General features: G+C 44.1%; 1 protein-coding gene across 1 annotated transcript in view; it reads right to left on the bottom strand.

Annotated features, from left to right (window-relative positions):
• The window catches only part of tgfb2 (transforming growth factor, beta 2), a 70,992-nt gene extending 52,982 nt beyond the window's left edge, over window positions 1-18,010 (bottom strand). Inside the window, exon 1 of the mRNA XM_028580823.1 lies at window positions 16,739-18,010. Coding sequence (XP_028436624.1) covers window positions 16,739-17,084 — 346 coding nt within the window. The 5' untranslated portion in view covers window positions 17,085-18,010. The remainder of the gene's footprint in view (window positions 1-16,738) is intronic.
• Window positions 18,011-18,536: the final 526 nt, after the last annotated feature.

The following is an 18,536-nucleotide window of genomic DNA, read 5'->3' as shown; positions in this document are numbered from 1 at the left end:
CCCCAACCAGCACCGTCAGACAACCGCCCACCAAGAGCCTGGGTCTGTCCGAGGTTTCTCTCGAAAAGGAAGTTTTTCCTCACCACTCGAGGTTTCTGCCTAAAAGGAAGTTTTTCCTCGCCACTGTTGCACTAAATGCTTGTGCTCACGCTAGTTAGCGGTAGCTAAATCATACAGATCTGTTAATCGTTTTTGTCAAACGCTAATTAGCGTTAGCTGAAATGAGGTCGAAGAGACAGCGTAGTATAACCTTAAGTTAAAGCTTTAGTGCGTAACTTTTTGATATTAATGATTGTCTGTTACAGTCAAGCTATTTCCAAATGAGTTGCTACAAAGCTAATTAAGACTATCAGCTCGACGCAACTCTCTCTGTATTTCTCAGTATGGCTATGTTCAGAAGATTGTGTCATCCGGCGAATTTGGAGTAGGAGGTTATGGATGTCTCCCCCTCTGCGGGAAAGTAGCACCTTCTCATTGCCCACATATTTTTAGGGACATCCCTAAAATATCCTACTCCAAAGGGAGACATATTGGATCTACACTCTACATATGCTACAACCAGGAGGACTAAATGAGGACTTTGAGATTGTACTAACACATCTTTGATCCTGGCATGGTATTTATATTGATATTGATGATGTTTGTATTGAAAATTGTCTTTCAGTTTTGAGTTATAAGAGGCACACTCACTCGTAACCCGCCAATAGAGTCGTAAGAAATGAGTACACAGTCCACAAAAAGTGTCTGCCTCTTTTATTTTATTTATTTATAAAAAATTGTAAAAGAGGAAAAGAAATTACATTTTTAAACAATCGAACAAATCTAGAGTACAAGTTATACTTAAAACACAGCAAGTAATTGTTCATACTTGCATTTGTTAAAACACTTTGTGATTGTAATGAGCGCTATGTCAACTGGAAATATACCATGTTGTGATTGTACTGAAGTGAAAGATCAAAATAAACACAAAATAAAAAAGTGGCTGCCTCAATTGTTGGCATTGTCTTTTATTTCACCAAATTGTAACTATTTTGTAAGTTTGACACTTAGGTTGTCTATAGTACAGCAGTGAAGCCAGTGTTTTTGTCATCCTAACAAGCCCTATTCTTAACTGCTGTTTTTGATCTATTTCGTAAACGTGTCACAATTTATTTATGTCACCTTTTGAGAAAATGTGTAGCCATCTTAAATTGTTGTGTGAGGAATATGAATTGTATTTATGAGAGTCAGATCCGCTTGAGTCTGTTGTTTTTAAACAACTACATGCATCATCTGTAAAGTGAAACACTGAGCTCATTATCTTGTCATCTTAATTGCCCAATCTGGACAGTATTAGTATGTACATCTATGTCTGAACAGTAACTCTATGTATGTTTATTTTTCACATATCACATGACCTCTGACCATGTGATGCGATGACAACAGATAAGGGTCATGGGTCACTGCAATCAAATACACCCGAGGAAGGCCAGATGGTGGGCCAAAACGTATTGTGCCTAACTTTACTTAAGTAAAAATGTTTAATGCAGGAATTTTACTTGTAGCAGAGTATTTTTACAGTATAGTATTAATAATTTTACTTAAGTAAAGGATTTGAATACTTCTACCACGACTGGGTACCAGGGCGCCCCTCTGAAGCTGTAATTTTAAAGGTAGAATAGTTCCATAATGTAGCTTTAACCCCCTGTAAAACGGCAATTAGCGTTTTTTCCAGCCTTTATGCTAAGCTTTGCTAACCTAACCTGTTGCGGGTTCGAGTTTCATATTTAGAGTGCAGATATCAGAGTGGTATCAATCTTCTCACCTAACTTTTGGCAAGAAATTGAAATATATTTGCTAAAAAGGACTACGATCAAGCAGGCCATCACCAAAGAAAAACGCTAAGCAACTCCATTTAACACCGAGACAGGGACTGTGGACTATATTATTTCAGAGAGAGACATGTAATGAGATTTTAATAAAAGTGAATGAAAGTTCTCATCTCTTGTGATGATGCCATTCATCAATTACTGTAGTTTACTAATGGAGTGGAAATTACTAATGGGCCAAATTATGCACTATTAAAGTATTTTTAAGCATTGAACTACATGGATGTGCTAGGGCTGGGCGATAAATCAATTTTATCAATTAACTCGAATGTGTAGTTAACGTTGATTTCTTTAAATGAAAATTGAACGCTCCCCTCTGGGCTCCCGTAGCTCAAAACGGGCTCAGCCCCAGTGTTCCCAAGTCCACTTATTATAAGCAACTTTGGGCTTGTTTTTCTGTAAAGTCGCTTACAAATATTGGTAGTCGCGGGTCGCTTGTTTTTTTTTGGGCTTGTTTCTAAAGTGTAGTTGCTTATTAGGGCTTGTTCCCAGCTCCATAATACGTTGTCAAGCAGATATTTTCTATATGTTATTTAAACGAAGGAGTTTGTCTTGCCTGTTCCTTCTGTCCCTCCCCTTTCCCCATACACACAGGAGACAGCAGAGGTTTTTCACACCCACATCCTGCTTCTAATTGGCTCTGACCCAGATGGCAACGAGTACTAGCCAATCAGAGGCAGAGCAGGGCAATCGTTTTTTTTCTGTTTAGGAAAATGTCAGTGAGTGATGAGAAAGATAATGGTGGTGTTATTCTTCATATATATGAGGTTAAAGTGTTAAGAGTTGTAAGAAAAATGTTTTAGACCAAGCCTCATCCTCACCTGTTCAAATGGTTTTGACTGGAATGGTTTTTAAACCAGTTTAGTTTATTTAAGTCTTTTCTAACTCACTCATTTGTTTATCAGAGCAGGAGCCACTTTATTGCTGCACACTAAGATTATCAATAATTTTTCCTGTTTCTGGGTTATAGTTATTTAAAAATGGGATCTTCTGCAGTCCCTGCAACAATAAATAACGAATTTGTGAATTCAGGATGATATTTATTTGTGTGTGCAAATTTTAATTATCAGAGGTTTACTGTGTATATAATGTACTTGGTACATCAGTCTATATTTGATATCCCATCAGCTTTCTAATGTTAAATAATGTTAAAAGGTGGTTTAACTAACTCTTGTGATCATTGTCCTGAAGCTCAGGGGGGAGAAAAATAAATAAACTACCGTGTGTACACAGTTGTAAATTGACAATCTGTACCCACAGTTTAAAATCCATCCCCACGGATTGTAAAACCGTGCACACAGTTTAGAAAAAGTCGCTTGTTTTGGGCTTGTTTTCACAGGCCTGGTTGCTTATTTGTCTCGCAAGATCTGGCAACACTGCTCAGCCCTCACCCAGCGCATTTGCCATAGAGATACACAAACAACATGGCAGCTACAGGGACTAACATTAATTATTTTCTTAACTAAGTCGTTTCATTACTTACTTATCCATAATCTCCGCCGAAATGACCGGCAGCTCGCGGTGCTCTGTCCCCGGCTGAGAGTCACCTATTCTCGGATAACTGAACCACCAGCTACCGCTGACCTGACGGAGCACCATGCGGGGCACCAGAGGCGGTGTTGAGGAACTCTTTTGCGGCTCAATACATCTATTAAATGCTGCTGATACGACCGAGCTGTGACGGAGTTCTGTAGCGGCTTACACAACTAGCAATCGGCGCTCTGTAGTACGGCGCTCCTCTTCGATGTTTGTTTTTTATCGCTACGAAGGAGCTTGCGACAAGTATGCTACATTCAAGAGACCATGGGATGTTAACGTCCGTTATTCAGCAACAGGTGAAAACAGGGGCAAGGTTGCGCAATAACGTTAAAATTATTTGAACTTTTAGCGAGGAACGAGAAGTGAATTACCTGTATGTGTGAAAACAGCTTAATCTCACGCATCCGTTTTGTGGTTGTTGAATATATAGCCCCCCCCGCCCCAAAAAAACAAACTAATTTATATTTTCACAAAATGTGTGTGTGTGTGTGTGTGTATGAGTCAAAACAAAATAAAACTTGTTTTGAAAAATTTCTTTGTCATCTGCAGATTGATTTTAAGTAGGGGGATTTCTGCTCCAGGTGTCGCTGTATTTCCAGATGCAAGCCCACCTCTTCAACAACGACACGGCCCGAGTGGCCTTTGTGATCTCCCTGCTGTCAGGCCGTGCTCTCCAGTGGGCCCAGTCGTTATGGAACTCTAACTCCCGGTTGGTGACATCTTTGTCGGCTTTCATTCAACACTTCAAGGAAGTTTTCGGGCAGGTGGCGGCTGACCTTACTGTGCATGATCAACTTTACCGGCTTCGCCAGGGAGGATCGTCTGTGAGTACATATGCTCTCCAGTTTTGTACGTTAGCAGCTGCTAGCGGTTGGAACGAGACAGCCCTCATAACGGCATTCAGACATGGTCTCCACCCTGATGTTCGTCAGCTAGTAGTGGTGTATGATGACACCATGTGACTGGAAAACCTCATACAAAAGACTGTACGTGTGGCTCAACGCTTGTCTGCCTGTGAACCCTCTGCCACGGCTGTTTCCTCTCCTCCTTCGGTATCGCCTAGCAGTATTCCAGCCACTGAACCTATGCAAGTCGATTCTGCTTGCCTGTCACCCGCTGAGCGTCAGCGCCGCCTAGGGCTAAGGCTCTGTCTGTACTGTGGAGGGGACAAGCACTTCATCAGAGACTGCCCTATCTGTCCCCAGCGCCCAGCGGTGAGCGCCATCCAACTCCCTCCAAGAATTGAGACTCTGATTCGCACTCCTGTACAAGTATTGACTACCCGTATCTGTGTCTCAGCGCATGCCCTCATCGACTCAGGCTCAGCGGGGAATTTCATCTCCATTCCCCTCCTCCAGACGTTAGGGGTCAACAAACGTCGGATCCCGCAGGATTTGGAAATTCACACCATCCAAGGCAAGCCGCTAGGAAAGGGTCGGATTGGCCATGTTTCCCCTACACTGACGCTCTGGGTAGGCAGTTTGCACTCTGAAAAACTCACCTTCCTGGTACTAGAAGACTCCACAGCCGAAATCATCCTGGGAAGGCCATGGCTAGTGCAGCATCAACCTACCATGGACTGGACGACTGGAGAGGTTCTACAATTGGGAGAGGACTGTATTCATGCATGCGTCACACCGCTCCAGAGGAAATCACCTCCAAAACCTCCTTCTTCATCTACAAGCAATGGACCCCGGTTTCCCGTGTGTTCCACTACCATCGAGAGCCCCGACGTTCTTCATCAAGTGGACCTTCCCGTTGTTTACAAAGACTTCGAGGACATGTTTAGTAAACAACTGGCTACGAAGTTACCTCCACATTGACCCTGGGACTGTGCTGAACCCCGGAGTCATCGTCCCTAAAGGACAGGTCTATCCCCTCTCAATCCCAGAACAGAAAGCCATGGAGGAATATGTGAAGGAGGCCCTTTAGCAGCAGTTCATCCGCCCATCCACCTCTCCTGCCGCTTCCAGTTTCTTTTTTGTGGCCAAAAAGGATGGAGGTTTGAGACCATGCATTGACTATAGATCCCTTAACTCCCAAACCATAAAGTTCAGATATCCCCTTCCTCTGGTTCCGGCGGCCCTGGAGCAGCTGCGGGGAGCCCGCATCTTCACGAAGTTGGATTTACGAAGCGCCTACAACCTGATCCGCATCCGTCGAGGAGACGAATGGAAGACAGCCTTTGTCACCCCCTCTGGACATTACGAGTATCAGGTCATGCCTTTCGGACTGGCTAATGCTCCAGCTGTATTCCAGGGATTCATGAACGAGGTCCTCCGGGAATTCCTCAACCGCTTCGTTGTGGTCTACATTGATGACATCCTCATCTATTCCTCTTCTCTCTCTGAACACCAACTACACGTCCGTCAAGTGCTGAAGAAACTCAGAGAGAACGAACTGTATCTGAAGCTGGAGAAATGTGAGTTCCACACCCCATCTGTGCAGTTTCTGGGTTACGTCATCGACCAACACGGGGTCCAGATGGACCAAAAGAAAGTGGACACCATCCGTCATTGGCCTCTTCCCTCCACCATCAAGGAACTCCAGCGGTTTCTGGGATTTGCCAACTTTTATAGACGTTTCATCCTCGGCTACAGTGACATCAGTGCTCCTCTGACCTCGGCCCTCAAAGGGCAGCCCAAATCCCTGTCCCTGACTCAGGAGGCCATCACTGCCTTTGCTCGTCTTAAGGATGCCTTCATAACTGCTCCTATCCTGGCTCATCCTAACCCGGACCTGCCCTTTGTTGTTGAGGTTGATGCGTCCTCCACTGGGGCAGGAGCGGTACTGTCACAACGGCAAGGAACACCTCACAGACTCCATCCCTGTGCCTTCTTCTCCAAGAAGCTTTCTACTGCAGAACAGAATTACGACATTGGAAACCGGGAACTACTGGCTATCAAACTGGCCCTTGAGGAGTGGAGACATTAGTTGGAGGGAGCAAATCACCAGTTTGAGGTCATAACAGATCATCGTAACCTGGAATATATCAGAGAGGCAAAACGATTGAACCCTCGCCAAGCCCGTTGGGCTCTCTTCTTCACTCGCTTTGACTTCCACATCACCTATAGACCAGACAGCAAGAATGGCAAGGCTGATGCCCTCTCTCGTCCCATCAATCAGCTGCTGAGGATCTCCAACCTGAACCCATCATACCTCCTGCCTTGATCGTCAATCCTATTGTCTGGGACATCGACGAACAGATAACCCAGGCAAACCTTCACCTTCCCGCTCCGCCAAGAGGTCCCGAAGGGGTGCTCTTCGTCCCTCCTCAGTTCCGTACCATCCTGCTGGACTCAGCCCACACCGTTCCGGGTTTGGGACATCCGGGTAGGAAGCGTACCCTCTCCCTCCTCCGCCAACGGTACTGGTGGCCCACCATCTCTCAGGATGTGTCCCGTTATGTTTCCGTCTGTTTGGTTTGTGCCATAACCAACACCCCCACAAATCTCCCAGAAGGCAAGCTCATGCCCCTTCCTGTTCCTCGACGCCCATGGTCCCATTTAGGGATAGACTTCATGACTGACCTTCCTGTATCAGATGGCCACACCTGCATCCTGGTAGCAGTGGACAGGTTCTCCAAGGGGTGCAGGCTGATTCCTCTACCCGGGCTTCCCACTGCCCTCATGACAGCAGAAGCACTCTTCTGTCATGTGTTCAGGAACTTCGGCATTCCAGAGGACATCGTCTCGGACAGAGGACCTCAGTTCATCTCCAGAGTTTGGCAAGCCTTCTTCAGACTCTTGGGAGTGACAGTCAGTCTATCGTCAGGTTATCACCCTCAGACAAACGGACAAACTGAACGGAAGATCCAAGAAATAGGACGTCATCTCAGGACCTACTGCCACCAGAACCAGAACAGTTGGAGCCGTTTCCTCCCCTGGGCAGAATATGCCCAGAATTCCCTTCGTCAAACCACCACAGGACTCACCCCTTTCCAATGCATCCTGGGTTATCAACCCCTGCTTTTCCCTTGGTCGGGTGAGCCATCAGAGGTGCCTGCCATTAACCACTGGTTCCAGAACAGTGAGAGGGTATGGGATGCAGCTCACATGCAGCTCCAACAAGCTGTCCACAGGCACAAGGAACATGCAGACCGACGTCGGTCCGACACCCCACAGTACCAACCCGGCCAGAAAGTGTGGCTGTCCACTCAGGACCTCCGCCTCCGCCTGCCTTGCCGAAAGCTCAGCCCTCGCTACATTGGGCCCTTCACCATACAGAGGCAGATAAATTACGTCACCTCCAGGCTAACTCTTCCTTCTCAGTACAGAATCTCACCTTCGTTTCATGTCTCCCTATTGAAACCCTTTATTGACCCTGTCTCTCCTCCTCCCACAGACCCTGACGCCGTGGTGCCTCCTCCTCCAGTACCCGTCGACGATGAGGCCATCTATAGAGTCCGTCACATCTTGGATTCACGGCGACGGGGTCGGCGTCTCGAGTATCTGGTTGACTGGGAGGACTACGGTCCTGAGGAGCGGTCGTGGGTACCACGGGATGACATCCTGGACACTGCTCTCCTCGACCAGTTCCACGCCGACCGTCCAGGTCGCCCCGCCCCTCGGGTCGGGGCAGGCCTCGTCGCCGTGTTCGGCCCTCTTCTCAGCCGTCAGGAGCCGCCTTGGGGGGAGGGGGTACTGTCAGGGTCCCACCGGCACCAGCACTCACTCCTCCCTCTCATTCTCCAGCACAAACTCCTCCCACTGATTCATACTCCTCGCCACTCACGCAGATCAGTCGCTCCCAGTCCCCTCAGTACTGATTACACACACCTGCACCTCATCAAGCCTCATCCTCAGTTCACCACCTGCAGCTAATCAACAACCACCTACATAAGCAGCACAACCACACACACTCTTTGTCTAGTCTCGTTTCTACATGACGCTCTGACTCACACACGTTATGCCTAGTCTATCCAAGTTTGCCTTACCAGTACTTTGTATCTTGTTGTCTGCTGCTGCTCTAAACCTGCCTACTCAGCTACCGGATTCCTGCCTGTTGCTTCCTGCTCTTTGTTGGATCATTATTAATAAAGATCTGCTTCACTACTCCAGTCTGTCTCCTGGTCGTCCGTGACACAGTGCTGCGTTCATTTGCTGTCAGATATTTTACAATAATTTCAAAATGAATACAGAAAATAGCCCAAACAGAATGTTTCACCTTTACAGATGTGTAAACATGGCCGGGAAATATTCAGGTTACTACATGAACACAAAGAAGAAAAACACTTGATGGTTGTTGTTTAAATAAAATAATTTTACTTTAAATATCTGTTTGCTTCATCAGCATTCTTCTTCATCTCTTCTTCTCTTTATAACATTATGGCAAATTAACTATGGTGCATAATTTAAACCTACATTGTGTAATTTGTTTTTAGTCTTAGCAGCAACCCCTTTGTTCTTTCACAAATATGTACTCATTCATGTGTAATTACTTCCACCAACTAATCAAAGTATTCTCGTAAGCGTAGAAAAGAGCGACTCGCTGAAATGACGGCAGCCATGTAGCGCCTCCATCTTTAAAATACATTAGCCAAAGAGGGACATACCTCCGCATTTCACCCTCTTACACCTACTGGCACCGTGACGAATGCCAGGGGGAGATTACTCACCAGGGAAGCGAAAAAGAGAATTAAAACGGCAACACGACAGGCAAAGCAACAAGACCAAAGGTCGATGGAGAGAGCTAATTTTGGGTTGGGCCACCGTAGGAGGAAGGGCTAGAAACTAATATTCAGTTGGTTGTCATATACAATTTCACCGATAGATGGGAGAAATTCTTACACAATGTAGCTTTAAGAACAATAATTAATATATAGCCTACCAAACCGTATCACAAAAGTTATCAATGATTGCTCTTTTTTAACCAAAGTACACAATATTGATTCATGGTAACAATCATCTCTCAATCATCGAGTTTACAATGAGGGAGTGAAGGCAGCAGAAACTATAGCATCACTCTGGTCTTTCAACGAAAAGTATTACTGTAAAATAACTATGCCTTTTTGTTGCTCTCAACACAGAAATAGACATATGGCAAAAAAAACCAAAGCTGAACAAGGTAAACATGAAAATGTGTGTACTATTTACAGATATAAGTTTGTATATGATGAAATGTATACATGCATATGCGTACACGTGCGTACATACACATACGTACACATGTAAACAAACAGTTCTTTAACAGTAAGTGCTAAAGTGCCAGTAGATGGGGGCATTGTTCAATGATTGTTACAAGCAATGAATTCTTCCAAGACTGCAGGTCACATAATCTGTTGGTGTAATGGCGCATTTCCATTACATGGTGCCTGTTTGACTCGCCTCAACTCAATTGCCTTTTTTGATTTTCCATTACGAAAAAAACCTGGTACCAGCTAACAGGTACTTTTTTTAGTACCACCTCAGTCGAGGTTCCAAGCGAGCTGAGGCGATACCAAAAGGTGACGTGAAAGCGACAGAGGGGGGTGTCCTGAACAAACCCGCCATTTTTAAATAGTTTAGCCAGCTGTTTTTTTTTTGCTGCCTCCAGCTTCATTGGAAACAAAATGTGTCTTCTGGCTGTGGCAACAACAACACACCTTCGACGTTCTGTGTGTGTGTGTGTGTGTCATGTTAGGTCACGGCAGTTTACTGCGGCGCCGCTATGACGACCAGCCACGCTGAGGCGGTACTAAAATCTGCAATGGAAAACGGATGGACAGTGTGTCGAGTTGAGTCGAGCAGGTACCATGTGATGGAAAAACGCCATAATTCAGCTATATATCATTTTTATACTGTGAAGTACTTTTAGAGCAACTTTTATAATGAAGAAGTGGCCTGGAACATGTATGTATTGAATGAATTGAAAGACATTTTAACATATTTAAAACGTATTGATTGACTTGAATTTACTCTAAATTGGGGAAGGGGTCATGTCTGGCGAGGATGCGTAGATGTGGCAGCGTAATAATCAACGACGATGTACACTGGCGGCGGTGTAGTGTATCCACACGTAGATGTCACACGACAGTAGGTCAAGTAGGTTATCCGTGGCACAATCCACTTGCCATAGCCCGTGGGGATATTAAAAAACATCTGAGCTTGCACAGACCTGACGGCTTGCAAGACCAAGATGGCAGATGTACGATTGTGTCTAGCAAGCAGCAGTCTCATAACATAGCGGATGACATCGGTAACATCTATGCTGCACTTACAAAGATCTCCGGCGACATACAGTAGAAAGCCTGGCAGAAATTCGCCACACTACTGCTTTGGTGGAAAAAAAACGGGACGGGCATCCGCTCGTTGTCTGCTGCACACGGGCCGCGTGATCGGTCTAGCACAATGTGGCCACAACAGTGTCACAGCCACAAACAATACACACCATTGCATGTTGTGCACGCAGCTTCAGCCCACACGTAAGCGAGTGTGCAGTTTTTACATACGGTTACACTGGTGCATGGCCACGATGAGTGCTACGGCCGAAGTAAGCTGCGAGTGAATTGAGAAGGGGACCCCTGTTAACTGTGTAACCTTGTAACTTTATAACGCAACAATGAATAACCCACAACTAACTCTTTAACAGGGTAAAACACCTTGGCAGACAACAATTTGCGACATAAACAATTTGTAACACTAGTAATTGTACATTTACAAATGTACGTACATTTGCATTTACGGTAGGGTGACCAGAAGTCCCGGTTTGACCGGGACAGTCCCGATTTTTAATTGCTTGTCCCGAGTCCCGACAAAAGCCTGTCTAAAATGTCCCGGTTTACACCAGGAGCGGCGTCAGCCGATTTTGCCGTGTCTTCAGCCCTGAATGTTTTGAGTGAAGCCCCGAATGTAACTTTGTCCAGTTTATTTTTCCGAGGCGAATAGAAAGGGCAGCTACGTGCGGGGTCCGACCATGCTGTATTTGTTGCTATCACCTAGCAACCGTCTCTCCGTGAGGAAAGCTGTGAAAGGGGTGAAGTTTTCGGAGGAATCGTAGCCAAATCAGTCTAATACAGTGATGCCATCAACACAAAGTTTAGGAGCGCAATACTAATGATTTAGTTTGAAGTTCCCGTGACGTGACGTTTCCAGTCTACGGTTCAGACTCAGACACACGGAGCTCTGAAGCAGACCTGTGGGTCTCTTAGTGTCCGCTCTCTGTAAAATGCAGCGCAGCTTCAGGTTCATGGATGCGCTCAGCTGTGGACATGCTGCGGCAGATGTGTTGCGTTTGTGCTCCGTGTATTCTTTAGTTTTGGGTTTCCACCTCCGACGTAGAGCAGCGTACAGTCACTTCCCTAGCTAAACAATTTGTCTCATTCAGAGACCAGAGACCCAAACGGGGCTCTGTGTCTGTCAGAAGGTCTGAGATCTACCGTATCAGCAGAGCAATCACGTAATGCACAGCAGACTATGGTGCAGGTATAGATTATTTTCTGAAATATAGCTTGTGATTTTATTCTTGTAATAGCCTATTATCACTATTCCTATTATTATTTTTCTCAAAATATCACAACTCCTCCAAATCACAGAGAACACTACTGTGTTTATATACTTTGAATGTGCACAAAGTTTTGGACAAGAGCAGTAAATCTTGCTCAAACATCTGAAATATTACAGTCCAGGGGTTTATTAATAAATTAAAATGAATGAATGTATCATTGAGGTGAATAATTGTCATATGCACATTAAGGTTACTTAACCAACAAAAGACGCAAAACAGGAGGTAAGAGTAAATGATGCCTATAGGCTACATGTGTGCTGACTCAGATATAATTAGAAAAGTCCATCCAAAGGAGAATAAATAGTTGAAAGCAATACAGAATGCCTGACAGCCTTACTGCAATATATTCCATTATGTTTTTATATTTGGATTGTAATCTGTTTCTCTTTAAATAAAGATATTTGCAGCATACATTGATTCAGAAAAAGGTAGAAATAGGTGCATAAAAATTCACCAGAATGCAGGAAATTAAGTGTTTAATGCTCAAAATTTTCAATAGATCATTTGAATTACTTTGCTGTTATTGGAATAAATAACACTTAAAAAAATCTTTTTTAGAAAAAATCTCAACATAAATCTCACACTAAACTGAAAAAGGCTGTTACTGCAATTTTGTTAATTTCACAGGAAAAAACACTTATTATTAGACGAGGAGCCTAGGATCAAAATAATGAAGTTACTGTCTGTGTCTGTGTCTGAACAGGGCTGGCACATGTTCACGTTAAAAAGCGTGTGCGTGCACAAACACACTACGGTCATGCGCAAAGTGTCCCGGTTTTAGCTCCAGGAAATCTGATCACCCTAATTTACGGGCATGCAAGGTAACGTTATAGCTGCTAGCTAGCCAGGTAGCATATTACGTTGTCACTGCACATTCAAGAACAGAAAAGAGAGATAGACGGTTAAAAGAGAGACCGGAGATACACCAGAAAAACGTGTGCTCAAGACAGGAGCCGTCCGCTGTTCTGAAGTTTTCTGTTTGTAAAAGAAACCCACATAATTTAGCCACTGATGTTGCCGGTCGTGCTAAAGTTACCGTGTCACCATAAGCAAGCGGTGGAGCGGCATTACGAACGCAATTAACAGTCCACCTGTGGTCCCGCTACAGACAGTCAAGAAAGAGAAATGATTAAAACACTAGATTTAAGATATGTCTTTTTTTTTTAGCCCTTTATCATAGACACTCAAAGCACATGGGGTGTCTACCACCACCAATATCTACCACCACCAATATGTAGCACCCACCTGGGTGATGCACAGCAGCCTTACGGCACCAGACACTCAACACATATCAGCTCGGTAGAGACGGGGGGGGACATGTTTTTAGTGGTGGGTGGAAACCGGAGCACCCGGACACATGGGGAGAAAACTCCACTAGGGTTCGTATAAAAATACTTTACATTCTGTAAATGTTTCATGCATTCTAATTTCCTTCACATATTGTATAATGTGGAGCCCAGCAATACTTTCGTAATCAAAGCTTTCAGTAAACATGATGACATTAAAAGGTTTTTTTGTGTATTCTATGTACTCCTGACTGTAGAATACGCCATTATAAACCTATGTAAAGGCCCAGTCATGCAAAATAAAGAAAATACTGTGATATACCGTGAAACTGCCAGAATCTTAGAAAATACAGTGACACAAAGTTTTGGTCATAGTGTGTTTGGTCTAGAGTATGAAATTAGCAGTAACGTTATAGCTGTGAAAGTAACAGTGCAGAGTGTGTACAGTTTATCTGTTGGTGAATAAATGCTACAACTCCTCAAGACCCAAGCCAAGTTCCTGTGTCTTGCATGCTACCTATTGGTTAAAGTGAAGTGGGTTAGCCGGCACGGAGCTAGTGGACAACTTTAGCGTTTATCGGTGTTTCAAGCCCCCAACGGCACTAGGATTAGGCAATTGTTATGGTTAGGGTTAGGTGCCTTGACGTCAACAGTCGCAGCGCTGCCTGGAAGGAGACATTGGGGGCTTAAAACACCATCGAGCAACTTTAGCACAGACTGACTAACTTAAGGTGGGCTGGCTTTAAGGTGGACCAGCTATTCTCATTTTAGTGACAAGCTTCTTCAAGTTTTGCTTTAGTGATCTCTCCCTTGCTGCAACTGACAACCAATAAGCTTTCTGTAAGTAATTGCGCACTGACCACCATCACCAACAATAAGCGTATGATGTAATTTGCACCTAAGCGCTCTGAAAACCCATATACTAGGTCAGCCACTAAAAAATATATTGACTTTTAGTCAGATTTAGCAAGGGTCAAGCTTAGAAAATGCTGGTTCCTACGTTCCCCATAATGCAACCTATACCATTTTTCATGAGACCCTCCGTGCCTGGTTAACACCCATGTTATTTTAAACTCCACACCCCCAGTTACTGTGATAAATCTCCAAAAAGACCTTAAAAGTTATTAGACACCAACTTAGCGTCTATCTTGCTGGAATTTTCCATGCAGTGAGTGGCAGGCAGGGCATACACACAATGCCTCACAGCTAACTGGGTTTAAAAAAACGACTGTGAGACCTGGGACAGTGTCTCCAACCCTTTCCATATACACCCCCACACCCTCCTCATTCCGCTGCCTAGAATTTCTTTAAGGCTCTCAAGGTCGTTGTGCCCCACATTGCTACCTCTGAAGATTTCCAGGCTTAACTAAACAAGGCTCATACTCTTTTTGTGTGTGTGTGTGTGTGTGTGTGTGTGTGTGTGTGTGTGTGTGTGTGTGTGTGTGTGTGTGTGTGTGTGGGAGAGAGAGAGAGACTTTCACAGTGACTCAAACTTGCACATCAAGAGAAAGAGACAAAAAATACAGCATATCAGCTGAAGGGTACACTGCTTGATCTCTCTCCTGTCAGCATCTGTTTCCAGATATAAGGCCCTGGCCAGTGTCACCAGTTCAAATGAATGGAAATCAGTTCTGGCCTCTTTCCTCTCTGCGTGTTGACTCAGTATTATTTATACCCTGTGAATGCTTTCCTGACTGCACTTGGCATCCGGCCACATCTATTCATATTTAAGGTATTTACACAAGAGGCAGGGCCAAGGATAACATTAAATGCAAAATACACCTCAGGGCATACAAAATGTCGTGCTAATTTATTTTTGCTTCAGTTCATGTGCTCACATTTCTGATGTGAATGGGAAACCCATATTGAGATTAATGGCTCTACAGTTTCATTTGATATGATTATTTTGTTTCTACAGCCATGCCTTTCTTCTGATGTTTCTTTGATCCACTGAAGGAGGAATTCATCTTCTCCACACGGGAGGTCAAAGGTTAGGGTCAGCTACAGAACAGCGTCACTGAAGCTGGTGGATTCAGCGCCGGAGCTGTCAGCAGAGAACTAAGCCCACAGCTTCTGCTCAAATGTGGCTTTTTTTTCCACAATAATACATTTTAAAAGAAAAGAAGGATGAAGAAATCCTCCCCTACTACCAGTGGAAGAATTTCTGACTAAGTAAATTGAGTTTAGGGGGGATTGTGTGATTGTGTAATACTGAATGTATTTTTTTTTTTTTAAAGATAATGGCTCACATGATAACACAAGGTAATAATTCTTAAACTGAATTCAAGGACAAATATTCTACAACTCGTGTACTCAGTACAATAACAGCTTGTCTTTGCTAGTCATTACTGTCATGACGCCACCCTTCTAATGTCAGCGCCAATACTACATTTAGAAATCAGAAGACAATATCACCCCCACAATGTGCTGACTTCACTCCCTCCTACTTTTAAAACTGCAATCTGCAGCTTCTCTAAATAAAACACTTTTTAATAATAATAATAAAAAAAACAAACAGAAAAGAATCTGAATAGTCACTCTGGCTGTGACACTATGTAACTGTGTTCTAATCCTACTTTGCCCAACATTAGCTCTTTAATGATTCTTTAAACCCTGCTGTGTGAAGTTTACCCACAGAGGAGAGAAGTGAGCCAGAGAGAGAGAGCAGCTCTGCAAGGCCAGTTTGTCCAATTTACTGCTAAACACCTAAGACACTGGTGTACCGGGTTTTCACTGCAGACATATGATATGGTGACATTATTATTATATTACTTTCAGATAATTGATGATTGAGAGTTTTCGTTGGGGAACTTGATCAACTCAAGGAGTAAAGTTGGAATAAATGTGCCTTAAAGGATTAGTTCACCAGATTAAAGAAAAGTATTTTCAGAAATAGTGTCCTTATTAAATCCACAGTTTTTACAGGGATACTATTTTAGTACAAAGTAGTTCCAATAAGTGGTGTAGAGGCAGAAATCTCAGAGATATATAACTGAAAACATGAGTGAACAAAGCCCAAACAACTATTTGCATAGAGAGACACCATTAGATGAAAACCAAGGGCTAAAAGGCTTTTTTTGCCCCAGAGCAACAGATTAATCCAGCCATGGTCAAGGTAAAGGCACTACACACCCTAGCTCTAACTGTTACTGGAGGTCATGGTAAAGTGTACAGATGTAATGATTAATGGAGTCAACATAGCATACAGCACAAGGTTTTAGTATAATGGGATTTTGTTCTGGCTCTGTTGATGGCCGTTCACTCTGCAGTTCTCTTGCGTTAGAGGAGGAATCGTTGTTGAAGTCCAAGAACTCCAGCTCAGCTCTAACTCCCCCATTCCATCTGCACTCATCCAGCCAGGCACGGTGGAACGGCTTTTCCAAAACAATCGCAAACACACGTCACCTCGCACAAATGCTATTTGAGACTCAATACTTTTAAACTTTACACTCAAGTGACATAAGTGGGGCGACATAGGGCCTGCACATGTGTGCGCACACGTAGGCTACACATTTTGCGCAGGCACACGCACAATAAACAAACACACACACACGTACTTACTCTCTGACGGGTAGAAAGGCTGCATGTCGATCTTGTGCACCTCTTTGGCGTAATACTCCTCCTCGCTCCGCTGCCGCTCGCATGTCGCCGCCCGTTCGTTCGCCTTCTCCTGCAGTAGGTCGCGGGTGCTGTTGTAAATGGCGACAATGTCTCGAGACACCTCCTCGGGCTCGGGGAAGTCCTCCGGGGGACTGGCGAGCTTCAGTTTGCTCAGGATCTGCCCTCGGATGGCCTCGATGCGCTTCTTCTTGAACTGATCAATGTCCAGCGTGCTGCATGTGGACAAACTGAGCGCCACGGTGGCTAAATCCAAAGTGAGGAGAAGGCTGACGATACACAGGTTCATCTTCTCTCTCTCTGACGTCTTCAAATCTCAGATTAAAAAAAAAAGTTCACCCAAGAACAGCTATACGAAACTCGTATTGTGCTAATGCCCTAGTTTCAGTAAAGTGTGCCTTAAAATCCATTCAACTGTCTTGACACAAAAAGAGACCCGTTATTCGTTCAAAAAGAGATCGAACGAATCTAGTCCCGGATGACGGTGAACGCACAGCGAGAGTGCGTAAAGGTGCAGCTGAATGTTTCCAGAGGTGGACGTGCGGCCACCAAATGAATCTGAAATATATAGATGAAAGCAGGAGAGTTACAAAAAACCAAAAAAAATTGAGGTTTTCGTCAGCGGGACGCACAGTGTAGCCCGTGGAACTGAGCACACTTCCACCGCAGCGCTCCAACCGCACCTCACCCCAACACCAGCCCAGGTCTGTCAAACTTCAGTGCTTTGTTGTGCGATTCATTGCTTTTTTTATTTTTTATTCTTCAGACATATCACAAAGTTGTTCAATAAACATCCGAACTCAAACTCGGTCCTGACTTAATGTGTGATTTTTTTTTCCTTCCAAGTTTGGCGTCCGCGTTAAGGCGAGATCAAATCAGATTCATACACAGTTGTGATTTTACGATGAGAAAGTCTCCCTTTAAAAGTAGCTTTTAAAAAACAGCTCGGAATTTGCCTTAAGTGCGACTGCATAGTGCTTTAACGCGTCTCCCTCAACCCATTTAGTTGGGGAACGGCTCGTCTTTTTTACGCGTGTCAAGCGGACAGCAGTTGTCGCTTGTAGGAGATTTATAAAGGACTAAAGTTACCACGCGTGCTCCTCCCTCCGCCCGCTTCAAACCGAGATTGTGGTCATCACTGTCGGAGAAAGGGAACCCCTTAAATTCCACGTCGCGAGACGATTTGTTGAAAATAGGAGTGCTCACTGTGCCCATTGGGACAGCTCTGCAACGGCTAATGGCCCGTTGCCCCTGCTGCGTCGTGACACAAGGTCCTAAAGTCGGTCAATTTCAGGCGTCTGAAACTTTTTTTAAGCCGTTACAAAAACATCTTTATCGTTTTCTAAACTTAAAACGGTTAACCCTCCTGTGGTCCTCGGGTCAAATTTGACCCATTTTCAAAAACTTTCAATATCAGTAATTTGGGTTTCTTTCAAGCAAACTGTCAAAAGTGAAATAAATGATCAGTTCACACTTTCATTGAATTTGGGTGTTTTATTCAATTGTGTAGCATTTGAAAAAAAAAGAAGATAAAAGAACGTTGAAAAAACAACAACAAAAAGGTAAAAACAAGAAAAGAAAAGAAAAGAAAAACGCTGAAAAAAATCGGACATCAGGAAAAGTGACAAAAATGGACATAAACGTTGAAAAAAGTGACAAAAACATTAGGGGAAAAGCGGCAGAAGTGTCGAAAAAGACAGCCAAAAATACAGAAACAAATTTTAATTTTTAAATTTTGACC

The sequence above is a fragment of the Perca flavescens genome, chromosome 6, assembly GCF_004354835.1.
Source record: "Perca flavescens isolate YP-PL-M2 chromosome 6, PFLA_1.0, whole genome shotgun sequence".
Lineage (NCBI taxonomy): Eukaryota > Metazoa > Chordata > Actinopteri > Perciformes > Percidae > Perca > Perca flavescens.
Note: the sequence above shows the minus strand (reverse complement) of the source record. Positions and strands in the feature narration are given on the sequence as shown.